Source organism: Camarhynchus parvulus, chromosome 6 (genome assembly GCF_901933205.1).
Source record: "Camarhynchus parvulus chromosome 6, STF_HiC, whole genome shotgun sequence".
In the NCBI taxonomy this organism is placed as follows: domain Eukaryota; kingdom Metazoa; phylum Chordata; class Aves; order Passeriformes; family Thraupidae; genus Camarhynchus; species Camarhynchus parvulus.
Window position 1 is genome coordinate 10644606 of NC_044576.1, and position 18086 is coordinate 10662691.

Below are 18086 nucleotides of genomic sequence, written 5' to 3' on the forward strand. Positions count from 1 at the left end.
AACTTGGTTTTGTGAGATTAGGATACACACTTGCAATTTTTCTTGTATCATTGGGACTATAAAATAATTAAATAAAAGCCTTAAGCTTTTATCATGCAACCTGAAACATGAGTTAGATTAAAGCTGTAGTTTAAACAATGCAAAGGGATAACTGGCACCAATTCAACATCTGCACACTGTGAATGACACTGTGAGCCCAACTGTTGGGTGAACATGTCAAAATCAAATCTATCTTTAAGTTAACTCCCCCTTCAATCTCCAATTTTAAAGCCCATGTCTGAAACTGTACCTGCTCCTGTCACAAGTTATATTCCTAAATACCTGAGGCTACAGTCTTGTCCTGACTTCAGAGTTGCACCTACTGGAATGAGACTCTGCAGAAGCAAAGTTTAAAGAAATCACAGTCAGTGAACACACAGTGCTTGGACAAGCCAGTCAGAAATTACAAGTGGACAGGGGTGAGGATGTAGAGGCAGCCAGCATTCCATTACCACCCATAAGAGAACCTGGGTTTAACTTTAGATAATGGGAAAAAAGAAATGTAGTAAAACAAATGTCTCTGAACATTTCTGTGGAATCTTTTTGTATTCAAAAAGGCCACTAGATGAGAAGGTAACAGATTTATTCTACAACTTGTTCCTATGGGAAAGTTTTGAAGCAGTTGAAGGTACATTGTAGAGTCATGGTGTCCAGACCTAGAAGATCAAATTCAAAACAATGAAGTGGTAGAGACTGAAAAGTTTGGGAGCAATTACTTTTTTTTTTTTAGCCAGCAGAAAAGCTATTGGGGAAAAAAATAAACAAGCACTGATCTTCAGAAACCTATTATAAAGCAGACTGTATTTAGCAGTCAACAAGGCCTCATGTTCTCAATTTGAGAACAACTGGCTTATGTCTGCAAACAAACATGACAACTTTGTTCCCACAACAAACTTGTTTCCCACTTGCAAAACCCAGTAGCACTACCTAGCCCATGACACTCATCACCAAATATCACTCTCAGGAGTGGCCTTGAGAAAGGGAATTTCATAAAACCACCCAAGAGAAGTGACACTTGTTGAGTAACACACAAGCAAGTTTTGACCACATAATAGGAGAAAAGAAATAAAGCACTTTTAACTTTTTTTGATGCACAGAGATTGAATAGTTACTCTACACCATTCTGCAGCTCTTCACTTGTTCATGGCTTTCCATTAAAAATGCAGAGAAAAGCATCAGTCTCATCTATTATTCAACAACTCAAACTGAAGAGAAAAAATATAAATAATTAGTTTCAGCAAATACAAAACCAAGCACCCCGGACCTTCACCATTTCTGGGTTATCCACAAACTGCAGTCTCAGTAGCCAGTCTAAACCTTCGAGAGTGAAATATTAGTGACTGTAAGCAACAAATCTCAGGAATCAAACTCCAGGAGTAGAAAATATTGAATTTTATTTAATCAAATTTAAGGCTTGAGAAAAAAATATATTGAAAGTCACTCAGAAAAGCCATCTCAGAAGAGGAGACAGGAGCTCCCCTACCAGTGGCTGAACAATGTTCAAGCTGCATGACAATGCACAGGCAGTAAGGGGAAAAAAAGAGGGAAGGATGGGATGGGGATACAAAACCCAAGGCAATTCTACACATAAATCAATGGCCACATCAAGCTCCATCGACTGGGAGAACAAGTCTGTCCACATGGCACTGCATGAGCTCACCAAAGCTAAAGATCTTTTGGGAAGAAACATTCAGGTTTTCACAAGGCAACCCAGGGTCCTTTGGTCACTGCACTTTTTTCAGTGCTTATATTCATCCTCCTCTTCATGTACAGGGAAACTGGGTCCAAATGCAGTTATATCAATAACACCAGAGGCAGCTGCACTGTCAAACACACTGACACATACATACATTGCTTAACGGAAGTAAGTTGTGCTCATTTCTGAGAAATAAAAGCGATCACATTGAAGTTTGCTTCTCTCAGTCCAGTTCTTCAAGACCTCTTTTGACATCTTCATGAAAAATCTTGGTTCCGCTGTAGTGTTGGTGAATTTGTTCAAAATGCAACCGCTGAAATCTCAACATCAACAATGTATCAGACCTCTTGGTGAGATCACTGAATTAATTTTCCTTTGAGGCTTCAGAGGCAGGCTCACACCCAGCTGCTTTTGCTGACAAGACTTTTTTTAGACCATAACCTAAATCTTTAGCCATGAAGTCACTGCAGGTCCACAGAGAAGGTGCTAAATAAAACTAAGCAGAAAGTGTTCCCATTACAAGTCTGAAATTACATTAGCCACATATGGGTGTACTTCAGAACATACAGGGGCAAAACAACCTAGAGCCCCAGGATTTACAAAATTATACTGAATAAGCACAGAGAAGTTTCTCCACAGTGGCAAGAAAGACAAATCACTCTATGAATTTAAAGGTACTCAAATAAGTTGAACTTCTCTCAAATTCAGTTCCAAATAAGTGAAACACTGATACAAAGGCTGGTGTTAACATGGCCAAAGCCATTAGGAATGAAGTGTGGAAATACACTACTTCAGTTGAATTCTGGTTTGCATACAAACAGTACTTCAAAAAAACCCAAGTATTAATTAGTCTTCAGGTAGCTTGGCAAGATTTGCAGACCCTGGAATTGTGATCTGTAATGCTGGCTCTTGTCAGCAGCTAATTTCAGTGCATGAGCTCCACAGCCATCTTTGACACCAGAACGATTTTCACCAAATTGCTGGGATTCCTTCCTAGCATTAGGAGCTGGCTGTGTCAAAAACTGGCAAAGGGAAATGTACTCCCTAGCTGGTGCTTTTAAGGCAATGTTTTATGACTAAAAACTTCCAAATAGGAATCTGCCTTCTCCGATTTTACTTGCATCAGATTATCACACAACCTTAACCAAGTAAATTGGCTGATGAGGTGTTACAAAGTTTCAAGCACCAGAATTTAAAGCAAAATTCACTGGCCACTGATGTGCTGCTTACCAAGCTGAAGTACAATCACACATTTCTGGCTGCTCCTCATGGATCAGATTCAACAAATAGGTAACACAGACCTCAAATTCACGGCTTTACAGAAGAAATGCCTCTTGCTCTCCCCTCAGTGATCTACTGCTATTGTTTTCTTGCTGTATACCAAATTTAAAGAGTCACAGTGTGCTTCCAGCCATTTTATTTTCAGGTTTTCAGATGAGTTAATAGCACACTATTCTCTGCTACTGTAAGGAAATCAGCCATCCTTAGACAAACTTCCTTTTCCTGTTGTGTCTCAATCACTGGCCAGAAAAAGAACTGTGAAAGCTGAAGTACACATGAGCACTGTCTGAAGTGCTTCAAGATTACAAGCTAGAAGGATGTCTGGACAATCCACCAGACACAAAGATTCTTACTGTTGATCATCTTTTGCCAGTGAAATGTTCGTTAATACATGCATAATAGAGAAAAGAACATAATATATTTAAAAGCTTGGCTTACAATGAAAGCCATATACTTTAGAAAGACAAGTATTAAATCTTTCAGGCACACCACATATAGTAAAATATCATTATAAAAATAGATACTTTTCTGAAATTTACACTGTGTTAGGCACTGTAAGTGAACCTGCTCTCCCTGAAAACTCTGATGTCACTGGAAGCAGTAAATGATGTTAGTTATATGGCCCACAGTAAGACTGACAGCTACAGCTACTTCCAAAAACACTTCAGCCACAGACTTTCACCTTACAGCTAAGGATACAACACCAAAGTCTTACAGAAGAGACTGGAACTCCTACTGACCTACAGATCCCTCTACTAATCCCCACAAAGGGAGGACTGGAAGAAGAGTTTACTTTTCTCTTGATTAAAATGAAAACCCTGACATAAGAAGGACTAGTTCAGCTTCACGTAGAAAATGACTAAAGAAATCATTCTGCTTCACTGCATTTTGATTCACACTTGAACCATGAACCAGGCAGAACTGATGGCTCAACAGCTTCATACAAGATTTTAAAATTCAACAACTTTATAATATTTTGCTAAATCTGTACTTCCCTATTTAAAAACATATTCCAGTACGGATTAACACTGAATTTGTAAGTCTTTCATCAGTCCTGGTAGTGGCAGTTAAGACTTGTGAAGAAAACATAGCAGTTGTGACAGAAACTAGAGGAATAACAAAAGCCATCAACAGCTAGCACTGCATGCTTGCTACCTACTGAAACAAGCTGCATTCTCAAGTGTATGCAGACAGCACTTTTTAAAGCTATTACTGATCATTGAAAGGATAAGCATTTTTAAAGAGGTTTTTCTTCTATAAATAAAGAATATTTACATTTTTCTCAGACAGGAAACAGCATCAGGGCTTTACACCCTCTTGCCTGAAATGGAGATTTGTAAGACTTAATGCTACAGATAGTCAAGATTTTTCCCATCCTGGGAGCTGGCTTGCATTTTTCAAAATAGCGTGGGATTTGCACAACCAAAAATCAACTAAAGATCTAGACATTTTGTGATTTTTTTTTCCCAATTTCCAATTATGGTTGCTGGATATGTTGCCAAAAATGGCTGGATAAGTCTGCTGGAGAGATTAACATGATTGCAAGTTTCTGAAGAAAACAGCATGTGACATTTGACAAGATTACATTTTAAGACAGAAGACAGGAGTGAAGACAGAACAATCTTCTTAGCAATCCTTCAAGGAAAGGGTTTACAGCAGTTTCATGGCTCCCTGCTACAGTCTTTAAAATCTGCTCTGCCAGTGTCTTGGAAAATTCCATTTCTTCCTCAGATCAACGCTGGTGCGCTGAGTTGTCTTGCCAGAAAAAAAGGTAGACAGCATGTGTTTGGTGATTGTTTTTTGTAACAGCTTTTAACAAAAACCATGAGCAGGGGAAAAAATCCACATAAGGCTTTTAACAACAGGAGTATTTCATGGTCTGTGCATTTCTTCTGCCTTGGTGTCCAATCAATCATCCTAACACTACACTGTCTTGCAACATGGGTCTGCTTTCATATTCAGAAGGCATTACTTGCCTTTACAGCTTCAATATCAGAAATCAATGTCCTGGCCAGGAAAATCCCAAAAATCTAAAAAGATAAACAAATACACCATTTTGTGAGATAAAACACTTGTAATGCACCAGTCTGCAAGATGTTTGTTGGCAGGTTCAGATATCATTTCATAGCCAAGATCATCCATCAGAGCATAGCTATTACTAAAAGGTAATAAAGGCAACAGAATCCTGCAGGTAATAAAACTCATGAGAAAGATGCTTTCATGTAGAACTTCAGCAGCCTTCAAAATAATAAGCTTTCAGATGCCTTAGAGCTAGAACAGATCCACTTAACCAAGTCTGAGTGTCATAAACGCCCATGCTTACCTACTGCTAAAGCTACAAAGCAGACATTTGCATTTGTTCCACAACTTTGAATAACAACCCAGACAGTTTTCAGATCAATTTTTTTAAATACAGACAGAATGTACAATTACCTGTACTAAAATGAAATTCTTGTCACAGACAACAGAGTAGTCCCAGATTATTCAGAGACATTTGAAATTTGAAATTTTAACATTCATGTCAGTTCTCAGGGAAATCTTCCTTTACAAACAGAGGATAAACTTGTAACTCAACAAATTTCCTAAAACATTCTTAGCAATAATATAAAACAGGAGTGAAGTTTTGGAAAGCTAAAAGATTTCATTTAAATGTAGTCAGGTTATGTCTAATTCTCAGTCCCACAATGAATAGCTTAATGCACAAGAAAGACTCAATTGGAAAATAGAAATAACTGAAAGTGGTTTCACAGAGTCTTGGGACATGAATAGAGAACAGCATTGTCAAGTTATTGTCAATCAACTGCCAAAAGATTAAACTTTGTGTCTTGACCATCTTCCTAGCAAGAGGTGCTATTCTTAGCACAGCATTTCTCAATCCCATGGAAGCATTATCACCAGATGGTGATAAAAACATTTCAAACCCTAAGCTACAGAGGGCAGTATTACCAGGGCTGAAGAAAGGTCTTTTGCTAGCACTCTATACTCAAGTATTGTCAATTACATAGAAAATACTTTCTGTAGCAGAATTTAAAGTTTATTGTTTCCCATTGAAGTGAAGGAATTTCACAGCATAGAAATTAACGCAGTGCAAACAACTGCCACAATAAAAGCAGCAGCCACCTTGAAAGCAGCAATGGAAAATGCTTTACTGAGAATTTCAGCTCCCTCTCTGATGTACCAAGCACTGATGAGGTAATAGAAGTCTCCATCTTCCATCTGGTTCTCCTAACACCGCATTTGCTACCTGGTCACCTGCTCTTACACTCCCAACCTTTTTGAACAGCATGCTACAACCACTTTAGGTCAGCCACTGCAGGTTACCTACAGCTGGCTGAGGTAACCTCAGCATGAAGGACAAGGCTGTATCTTAGTTCAGGTTGGTGATAAAAGGCTGCAGCAGACAGAAGATCCCCCCTCCTTAATGACATTGAAACACAGGGAAAATTTTATATAATAATCATATATTATATATAACCATATTAATATTACAATCTATATCCCAATTATCACACACTATTATTACTGCACTGTATTTTTATTATAACCTTCTCTGCTTTGTGCAACAGGTGTTTTCACACTAAATCCCCTTGACTATAATTGGTGTTTTTGCTATCCTCTTATCAAACCTAAAAAATCCACATTCAAAATATATTTTACCTCTATCCATAATCACTTTTACCTTCAGTAGGTCTTTATCTGTAAACATGATGTTTTTTTCAAAGAATCATAATAACAACTAACCTGGAGCAGTGAGATAGCTATGAAGACACCCGCAACAATGTAGATATTTCGGGGTAACCAAGCTTCAAGTGCATGGATACATCCTTTGACAAAAATCTGATCATCCCATTGACTTTTGCTCTGAATGTAGAAAGGAAGAATAAGAATATTACTTTTCTGCTCAAGTTTACTATAAGATCAATCACATGATCTGTCTAGGCTCGTGTTCTGTCAATTTTGCAGTAAAGTTTTTAACCACACTTCAAAAACACACATCTGAAGCAGGGAATGTCAGACACTGACATTTGCATCTTCCTGAAAATCCTGTTTATTAGAAACACAGTAGAATTAGCAGGCAATAGATTAGCAGATAATAGAGGGTCAAATTAGCAAACAATAGATCACCAGATTTAGACAATTACAACTGATAACTGAAATGAACACTTGAAATCCAAGTCCTATCCCTTTCTGAAAGCCACCTTTTCCCTCACCTGTTCCCGCTTGTTTTCTCTGCCCTCCCACAGTAGGAAGCTACTTTAGACAAAGGACAATGTCTACCCTGCTCTACCTGTAGTACGATGCAGCACAGTTATTAGTTCCTAGAATTTTGAGCTGACACATCATCAATCCCACCAGTTTCTTTTGTCTATGCAGGCACAGAACATGACACACAGCCCTTACCTTCTTTCTGATATCATAGCCACACTGTGTATTCACAACTTTTTGCTGCAAAGCAAAAGAGATTTCAAATAAACAAATCAATTTACTTGTACTCACTTCTGTTCACAGCAAGTTTTTCTATCTTTTAAATCCATAAACATATCATCAGAGCCAAACATTTTTAAAAGCATTTTTAGCAAGAACAAGCAAAACCCTAGCAGAACAGAAGAAAATTAATGACAAAGCAAAGGTGTGTACTATAGATGATGATATCAGATGATATCCTGCACCAGAAATCTCAGCTGCTTCTATCACTTGGCATTCAACTAGCAAGTTTTTAACATGAAAACTGCACTGCCAGCACAGAGGTGAGACATCTGCATTTACAAAACTGATACTAAGTTTTATTGAAATATTAATAATATTAATCTCACATTAAACAGACTTAAGCATCCTTCTGCCTCCTTAAGTATAGCACCAGCAACAGAGAAATGTGCAGATGAACAGTACTGCTCCAAACTAAGCTAGAAAATAATTACTGGGGAATCTGAATATGGCCCTGACAAAGGTTTTCCTTGGCTGATTTCCAATACAATCAGAAGCCTACCAGGTATTAAATATAACTCACCAGTGGCTCTCTCAGCACAAGGATTGCTGGATGGATTTTAAGCTCTAAGTATTCCCAGTAATACCATAAAGCACTATAAATTAGCCCCTACCTCCACATTTTGGCATCCTCTGCAAGGCTCAAAAGTTTCACAAAGTTTAGAAAAACAAGTTAACCAATAAGCACCTAAATCTTGCCAAAACCAAGGACTGACTCAGAAGCTTTAAACTTCATACAGGAGTACTTCACTAATTACTGACAAAGCAGCCAGTGGAGTTACTCCTGCCTGTCTGGGAGAGGGGTGGTGAAACATTAATTCCACCTGGGATAAACACACTCTTAGAGCTCTCAGCTATTTAAAAGCCAGAAAAAGGCCAGGGATCCAAGGAAACAACACACTGGGAATAAAAAAAAAGCCAGTCATCAGTGCTTCAGATCCAAACCATACTAAAATGGGTTGAATTCCTGGCGACAACACATTTTCAGTTAACAGGTTGCCACATTTGAACTCTAAAAAGAACGCAACAGAAACACAAAAAAAGGTCTGTCTGCACAAGAGTGATTTTTGGCCATTTAGGACACCTCAAAGCCCTTCAACACCTTATTCAGGAAGTACTTCCTGTGATAACTTGACAATCTCAGGGCAACAACAAAGCCAGGAAAAAACTTACAGCAGGATCGGGTATACAACAGGAAAAAGGAACTCCGCACTTCTCACGACTTTTGCTTTCACTCTTGCAGTCAAAGTAGATGTTGAAGTCCCAGTCTTCTGGACCTTGGGCACCACAGCAATGGTTCTGCAGCAGATAAATACATTCCAGAAGTTTGTTCAGTGGATAAATTATCTCTAAAATACCTCCAAACAGTTAAGTGTTCTCTTACAAATCTTCACTATCCCTAAGTCTGTGCAGAATCAATGACAACAGCAGAGTTAAAAAAATGAATAGACATGAAATCAAAGCTCTGTGAAATCCAAGCAACACATCTGGAATACTGCTCCTGGAAACAGGCGTCAGCATGTCAAGGAAAATCATAAAAATTATCACTTTACATGTAATTGTCATACAGTAAGTTCCATTGCAAATTTTTTTAAGCAAAAGCTTTTTCTTAGGGAGCAAAGGAAAGGGGAGCAAATGAGAAAGGTTAAAGGCAGATGCATGCCTGAGACAGCTTCCACAGCAGACATCAGAACAAGCCTGGACCTCAGGGTATCTTCCCTGCCTGCTGCTTTCAATACAGAAGGAAGGAAACCAGCACATCTGTAACACAGTACTATTAGCCACAAATTATTATCATTCTATAAAAAAAATTAAAACTTTAAAATCTATATTCTCCTAGAAGGCATCAAAGAAGTGACAGGATATGAACTTACAATTCTCTGTAGTGAATCAATGATGTTCTGGAGGTCAATGTCATCTCGGTAGGATTTAATGTTATTCTCAAAGAATTCTTTCACCCTGTCCCTCACCCAGTCCTGGAACAGGAAAGCCATAACTGCTACTGCCAGTTCCAACAGGAATATAAACACAATTGTTCCACAGAACTGTAAAACACAAAAGTCCTAAATTAGAAGATATGAATTCATTTTGAATGCATTCCTATACCAACAGAAACAGATACAGAACTGGGTCCAAATTTTGATTCAGTACAGACACTGAGCACAGTATGAATACAAGGTAAAGAAACCCCAAGAGGCAGAGTTATTCTTTTCTTTTTGTCACCTGAACTTGACAGTAAAAAAAGCATCAGACAAAGTCATTATTCACAGCAGTGAAAACAATAATAAATGAGAATCTGTAAAACACAGGGCTAAAGAAGTCTTTATTACCTCTTGGATTGTTTCTAATTTTACAATTCTTTTTTAGACTTTTTTGTCCAGCTTAGCTGTTTTCAAATCTAAAGCAAAGAAGCCTCAGTATAAAAGGAACCATTTAAGAAATTTTACATCAGTCTCTGAAGTCCCAAAGTTTTGCCAACATGTACAAGAAACTTTAAAGTTTTTAAGGGATTTTGTTCCACTATATTATACTCTCAGTGATTTCTAACTGACTAAGCATGTTCCATAACAACACAATGTTAGATTCTGATATACCTACTATAACATCGCTGCAGAGCAGAACAAATTAAAAAAGGCACGGAAGAACATGTTCCACAAAGAGGAAAATAGATAAGCTGGAACCACCCTGCTTTCAATGCCATTACTCAGAGGTTTACCAAGGCAGCAAGTTTACCATATATTTTGCCACAAACCAAATTCTATCATGAATTATCTGGGTTTGCTCCCAGTTCTTCATCAATTGCGGCTTTCACACATATAATAACTCCCTCACGTAATGATGTTACTTACAAACTTCAGCAGGCAGATGTTTTCTCTCAGTGCTCCCACACAACCAGCAAATCCCAAAGTAAACATCACTATTCCCACCACTAAGACAAGCACCACTGGGTCCAGACCATGAAGACCAGTCACCTTTGTCAAATCAGACAATACACCCTGCAAGAAAAAAATAGAACAGAATGTGACCACTGTAAGCATCTCATTCACTCAGCACTCCTTCTGGATGATTTCCACAATTCCCAATGAACTGGTTGCAAACCCCTGAACTTGCCAACACCAACAGAAAGTCTTGTTGTAAAGTGGTCATTGACAATACCAGTTCTCTTCACCCCAGCAGAGGAAGTATTAAAGTTACAGCTAGCAATTCTTTTAGTAAGTCAGTTTCTCGGGCTACATCCTCCTACATCTATTTGCCAAACAGAATTCCACAAGATGGTGCCAAAAGCTCAATTCTATCCCTGACTGTTCACTTAGTTTCACGGTAAAAGAATTAATGTTTTATATCAACTTGAAATGCATCAATCACAAGGGCACTCCAATATCATGGCCTAAAAAATATATGAAGAAAACTTTTCCAATCCTAATGTTTAAGTGGGAGAAAGGGAAAGACATTCTAAGGACAAAGGACCTTATGGATGACATTTGAAAGAGGGAAATAATATTTTCTTTGTTTTCAAGGGAAGCATATTTTTTCCTCTCTTTTTGGTTACAACCATTCTAGTGCCAGAGGGTCTTAGTAGTGCTACTCCAAACTCTTTCAGAAATATAACAGCATAGTCTAAACACTCCCCTTTCACCCCTGATAGTCTTACACCAAAAGCAGCTATCTATTCTCTATATTTGCAATTTGCCTAATATAGAAGCAATATTTTTTGCTAATTATTCAGAAACCATTTATCTTGACAATAATCTCTGCTATGAAGTCTGTGTGCTTAGATTGCTAAATCTATGTGAATGCAATGCTAACACAGTGAAAACCTTCCTTTTGCTTTCTAGATTAGGTTTAAAAAGTTATTACACCAGCTACCATTAAAATTCCATGAAATACACATAGCAGGATTCTCAGGGTATGTGCAAGAACAAGATGGAACATGGAGAAGACAGAAGGGACAAACAACAAACTCTTCACGAGTACAATTTGCAGGGACACCCAGGCAGCCTTGCAGTAGTCTGAGTGTTCATCATACAACCATCAACAACACACAGAACATTTTAGTAAGGAAATATTTTCACTTTTGAAACAAAGAAATAACAAAAAATCATCACATGTTCACTACTTTTCATAGAGTATATTCTCAAGCTAAGCATATTTAGTGTAAGAAAAATATCACAGACACTTGGAATAAGCTGCCCAATTCTTTTAATAAAATGCAAATTACCATCTTTCTACCAGGTATACATTCTAGAATAAAGTGCAAAGGATATATATCCCAAGATAAGACCTTGGAAAAATCTCTATCACTTCTTATTCAACTGCTTACTTAACAAAATAAAATCTACAGCATCAGAAGAAAATGTGCCCTTGGAGGAACTCCATCAGCTGAGGACACTGACTAACAGCACTGCAGTGTTCCACAAGACTCCATCTTCTTTCATAGCATGTTCCATAACAGATTCTGTCAGAGCTGTTAATTTGGCAACAGCAAGACAGAGTTGTTTATATCAAAACTGGCTGATGGGATGAAAAGGAAAAAAAATAATTAAACTGAAGGACTCAGAATTGCCTTGCAACAGCTGGTGACTAACAGCTGAAACAGGCTATTACAAAATGGTCCTAGTTTGTTGATAATGTTCTACCAGTCACACACTTTCATTTTTAAAAACTGTTACACCTCACAGCTAACAAACTCAGTCTACCTGGTTAATTATGAGAGTCCCACCTAACCAAACCTTGGCTCAGACCCCACAGTCAAGAAACACCTGTCAGGATCAGATGGGCTAATGCAGCATCCCTGTAGAATCAACATGCTGTGAAACCAAACCCTGTGTGACCAGGGTGCTGAAGCATTCATAACCATTGCCAGCCATCTCCTTCCCACACCCAAACTCAAGCTTTTTGTTTTCACACAATCTCACTTGCCCAAGCAACATTTTTTGGAAGACAATTTCCTCTAATCAAAGGATGTTACAAATAGAAGTAGGCAGGAACTGGGCTTTATTATTCAGCCTCAGATGTCACTGGTCCACAACACTTTCTTCACGTTCACACTTAACGTTTAAAACATGCTCTTTTAAAAAGAGGGTTATGGGAATTTTGCTTAAGAAATGATGTTAAGTCAAAAACCCTGAAAGGAAGGAAACAATGGAATTAATTCAGTAAACTCTCATCCCACCATACCCATTTTGCTAAAGCCACTCCTGCCTGTGTCATCTGCATCTGGTACAAACAGGCTGCCCTTTACAACAGACTTCCTCAGGTGCACAGGAGTGCAGCCTGATACCTGCACTCAGTGTCAGACATTCTGTAACAAAACTCACACTTTAAGTCTTTCTTTCAGTCACACACAACAGTGACTTATTTGTCCATGCCCTTGAAGTCCCTCTAAGCAACAGTCTTGATTTGAAAACTGCCGGTACCCTCTCCATTTGTTATTAGCCACCAACTTGCTGGAATGAAGTGAGGCTGACCAGTCTCTAGTTTCCCAGATCTTCCTTTGTGTCCTCCTTGAAACCATTCTAAGCAAAACTGTTTTCCTGGTAAGAGGGCTCAGGGTTATTCACCTTTTTTCTACCAACACTTTACAACAATTCACTTTGTGACTTTTGCAGTATCTGTTGTTTGACAGATATTGACTCTTAAAATTTTATGCAAGTTAACTTTTATGTGACTTTTCAGAATAACCAAAGTCAGTTACAAAATCATAAGGATAGGCCAATTAGATACACCAGTTAGAGAGATTAGATCTTCATCAAATAACAGGAGTCACAATGCTAACATTTTCCCATGTAGTATTTTCAACACTTCTCACAAACCAGCAGCCTCGTTTCAATATATTACCAGCCAAAAGAGAAGCACAGGATTTATAGCCAGAGAAAAAGATTGCTGAGGAATTAATCTGTACTCCTAATGCACAAAGAAGAGAGACAAAATCAGAGAAATGAAATGGACCTAATGTACTTCATGTTGTGGTAAGAGACAGGATGTTCAGAACTCTTCCACCACCTGTAGTTTATCTTTGGATTTACCACTGCAGCTCAGTTTCTACAAAGTTTTTCTCTTACTTCCCATCTATTGTTCACCGAGATGCTTATCTGTAAAATACAGGCACGATTGGCTGAAGAATGGCACTGCTCTGAAAGACTGAAAACAGCACAGAACAACTGACAAAAATAACTAACAGATTTCATGAACCGTTCAGAAGTTCAAAAGCACAGGAAAGGCTTTGAAGCATTTATTTGCAAGACAGCACAGAGAACAGAAAAAGCTCAGGCAAAGTTCAAAAAATAAAGACAGAAAGAGTCTGCCTTTGCCTTTTAGTCCCTTCAGTGTACCATAAAGCCAATTTGGCAAATGGAGATATTAGTCTCAGCCACACAGATCCCATGTGCTTGTATACAAAACAGAAGAATGAACATTAGAGAATAAACTCAAGGAAAGTTTAACATCCTCCTTAAAGGGTTGGAAAGAAAATTCTTTTGTAACAACAAAATAGGAAGCAAATGCATTTGTGTGTCAAGATCGGTTGTCATATAGCAATGACAGTACTAATCTCGTTATGAGAACATGTGCAAGCAGATGGGGAGCAGGGAGCAGAATAAACACCTCAGAATTAAAAGCATCATAAAACTCACTTCCAAAACGCAGAGGACTCAGAACCTCTCTGCATGTGGACAGCTGCTGTATGGAACCACTTCAATTAAGGAAAAGTGAACGTATGATGGTAATTGAAGTCTTACTAGTTCGTGACACAACTAAACAGCGAGGGCACCTGCCTTCCACTCCTGCCTGAGATGCAGATCAGTGAATCTAGCAATGGCCACTTTCTCCTAGTGCTTGAATTCATTAAACCCATACTTCTACAGCCATTCAGTGGGGGAACCATTCATTTCCATACCTGCATCATTCTGTTCTCTTGTGACTGGAGAACTCTGAGCACATGTGCATGTAACTTCCTTCAGCTGAGGAAGTTTCTTAGCTACAAGAAACCTTTGCTAAAAATCAGAGTTATTCAGCTACATGATGTTCCCCAGTGTTGTTCCTCTATATGGAAGCAATCACTTAAGCACTCCTTGGGGAATAAAGTGGACAACAGACGGCCAATAGACAGGGAGCATCTCTCTCAAGTATTTCAGAGATATACATTTAGATTTAGTGGGGCTTTTTAACATATAAAGACAGCTCATACCCCTCACAAATATTTGTTTGCAATAAAAGGAGGTGAGTAGAGAAATACAGATTTTAGAAAATATGCTTTTGAAAGAGAACCTGTTCATAAAGGCTAAATTCTCCCCAGCATCCTGCTCTTACAAGCTCATAAAAAAGCTCTGAATATCAAGGGTCACAGCTTAACTCCTGATCAGGGACAAGAAGTAAATCCCAACTAAAATCAGTTTAGATTATTTGAACATTCTCCTGAGTACAGATGCTACACTTAACTTCTGCTGCTTCCTGAGGAAGTACTTTTACCGGAACAGGAGGAGGCAGCCACTGAAATAAGACCAGACTCCTTACCTTTTCACTCCATGCCCACAGACCAGCTGCAAGGAAGGCCACTCCAGCTAGCTAAATAAAAAAAAAAAATTAAATTTAATAATCAACCACATTATCAAAAAACTTACCTAGTAGCACTATTGCTCAAATAAAACAAATACTGCCTGTAATTTGAGACAACAGTAATGGGACCTTATTCCCCATGAGTCCATCTCTTACAAAAATTATTTGAAGGGCATTTATTCCACAACATTTACGCATTTCATAAATTACTTTTTAAAAAATATTTTAATTTGATTCCTCATGATAACTCAAAAAGCACATTATTCAAGAAGAAGAGATACTTAACAGACAGCCCCACAGAGCACCATGCAAGTGGGAGTTATCCTTGTCCCAGTGATTTGCTATAAAGTGTCTGCCTGCCCACTAATGAAGATGTCAGAATATTTAATGGATTTTGAGGTTATTCCCTATTTAGTCACTTAATAGTACCAATATTACGGCTATGACAGTAGCCATGCTTGCTTCTTGTGACTTCTCAGTGCCAAGGATCCCTATATTAACCTCTTCTCTGATTAGAAACAGTTCATCTTCTGAACCCTTACTTTGCTTAAGCCCATCTGAATCAAGCTGGATTAATGGTCCGTTTGCTTACTTTCCACAAGCACCAAATCTAATTTACAACAAACCCTCCACTAACTCATATATTTGTATAACAAATACTGCTGAATTATAGTCACTCAAAAGAAGCAAGAGTTCCTTGTTCTAATATTTTATTCCCTTTCTTCAATGCTCAGGCAACTTGTTTTTAACATCCAATTTCAATAATCAAACTAAAATGACCTCTCATAATTTTCCTGTGTATGCAGGAATTATTATATGCCATAATCTGGATTAAGCAACCAAAACCACCACTGACACATGGAGCTAGAACTGAGCAAAGCAGTACTGAATAAACTGCCAGAAGCAATAGTACAATGAGTACTCACCTTGGGCTCTGAATCAGCTAAGAACATCTAAAGTGATCATTTGGATCAAAACACAACTTGAAAAATACTATTAAAAACCACATCTAAAAACCACATCAATATAAACAGAATATTGACCCAGATTAACCCTAGATCTTAACCCAATGATCTTCAGATAAAAAAAAAAAAGCAGGGAAAATAGCCAGTAATACAACTTGTATGTCATTAAGTTGCACAGTGCATGTAATTGATGCATCCTTCATCCTTTTCATTCCAAATGCTCCAGGAATGCTGTGAGACAGATGAAGACAGCTGGTATAATTTGCAATAATCAAGGTAAATTATACAGACAGCTAGATCTTTGGAAATTTTTTCTACAGAAAACAAGGTGGAAAAAAATTACTGGGAAGACATATTTCACTCTTCTGTGTACAAATTAAGGGTACTAGAATACTAATATTGTGCTATTGAATTTATAAATAAGGTGACCTCTTCAGACTCTCTGCCTTCTTATAATTACCTTCTTAATTAAATTTTAACAAATTTTTGATTAAGTAGATTTTTCACTAGCATGCATTATTTTCACCTTTGAACATGAACTTTGCTCTCGTGCTTTTATAAAACATTCAGTTTCAAGAAAATATACTACTTTTGCAAATTTATTTCCATAAGCATATATGCAAACTAGCTACAAGTAAAATAGAATTTATCAGAAGAAAAATAAACTTAGTCTCATTAAAACAATGTGGATAAATCTTAATTCAGCTAAGACAAACAATTCAAAATTTCACTAGAAGCAACCAAACCATATACATAAAAAAATTCTTTTGCAAAAGTCCAGTAAAGTATGAGGTACTTGCAGAAGAATCAAAGCCATCAGCCACTACATTGACAGGCGCAATGACAAAAACAACCAATCTTCAACAACTTCCAATAGGAGTGAAATGAAAAATGAAATTAAATCCTTTTGCTTCAAAGACTATGTCCAAGATACTTTAAAGTATCTCACTGAAAACCATTGTAAAAACACACCATGGTGATCAAACTAGCTCAGGAGTCAGTGTGATTGAGCATGCCCAGAGTTCTACAGAGGATCAGCCCCAGGAAAATCCCCTCTGTAACACACCTGCACAGAGGCACCCAAGGGATGGCTGCAAGGCAGACCAGGGAACTGATCCTGCCTAACCTAAGGGCCAGGTTTTAACCTCCTTCAGCTCACTGAGCCAAATGGCTGAGTGAATGGGACAACAGGCAGCTGAGAAGAAGCAAGGACAACCAAAAGTGTTCTCAGGGTGAGAGTAGGCTAGTCAGCTATTTCAAAAAGCACAGCATTTTGCAATTTGCCTCTTAGCAGAATGTGAACAACATGTAAACAAGAACAAACCGGATTTCCCAACTCACTGTTGCACTGCAGAGCCCTTCAAGCCATTGAATCCATGAAAGGTTGGATGGAAACATACACAAAGCAGCTCAATTGTGCCCAGAAACTGAAACACTATTTACCAGCATTTGCTTATTTCCTGCTTTAGAACTGATAAATCCACTTTTTAAATATATTGCATCAAACTGTAACTGCTCAGATCTACAATACTGATGCCAACTCAGTGACACCGTGTCCAAATTACCACTTTTAAGCATCACCCATGTATCCATTCCCAATCACACTTTGAATTCCTATGATTCCTATGACTGTGCTGCCAGAATGACACTACCAACTGAGAAAACAGGGCTGATTGTTTCTCAGATGTAGGCAGCTCTTGCAAGACAAAATTCTGGCAACACAAACTGATTGTGGGTCAGTCTGTCCCTAAATCTGATCAGCAGCAATAGGAATGGCATGCAGTTTTTGTGTATTCTCACAGAGAATACATTTCCCACCCCCTGGATAATCCTATTTTACACTGCAGGTCCACCCATGGTAGAGCAATCAGCAGCCTGCAGCCCTTCCTTCCTATCCTTTACTCTTCAGAGACTCTTCCTCTCAGGGTCAGGAAACCACCTGGTGGTGCATTCTCTCCTCTTCCTGGCACAGCACTGCTGTTAGAAAAGGTCCTGGAAAACAACATACGTTGGAAAAGCCAAGAAAATATTTTGCTAACCTGGATCTTCTCTTATTTTTCAAAGAG

At 38.2% G+C, this 18086-nt stretch overlaps 1 protein-coding gene across 1 annotated transcript in view; it reads right to left on the minus strand.

Moving 5' to 3' along the window:
• Nucleotides 1-1415: 1415 nt before the first annotated feature.
• The window catches only part of TSPAN14 (tetraspanin 14), a 33720-nt gene continuing 17049 nt past the window's right edge, over nt 1416-18086 (minus strand). Inside the window, exons 3-9 of the mRNA XM_030950771.1 lie at nt 15014-15064; nt 10351-10497; nt 9376-9546; nt 8675-8800; nt 7418-7462; nt 6758-6877; nt 1416-5046 (exon numbers count right to left, since the gene is read on the minus strand). Coding sequence (XP_030806631.1) covers nt 4975-5046; nt 6758-6877; nt 7418-7462; nt 8675-8800; nt 9376-9546; nt 10351-10497; nt 15014-15064 — 732 coding nt within the window. The 3' untranslated portion in view covers nt 1416-4974. The remainder of the gene's footprint in view (nt 5047-6757; nt 6878-7417; nt 7463-8674; nt 8801-9375; nt 9547-10350; nt 10498-15013; nt 15065-18086) is intronic.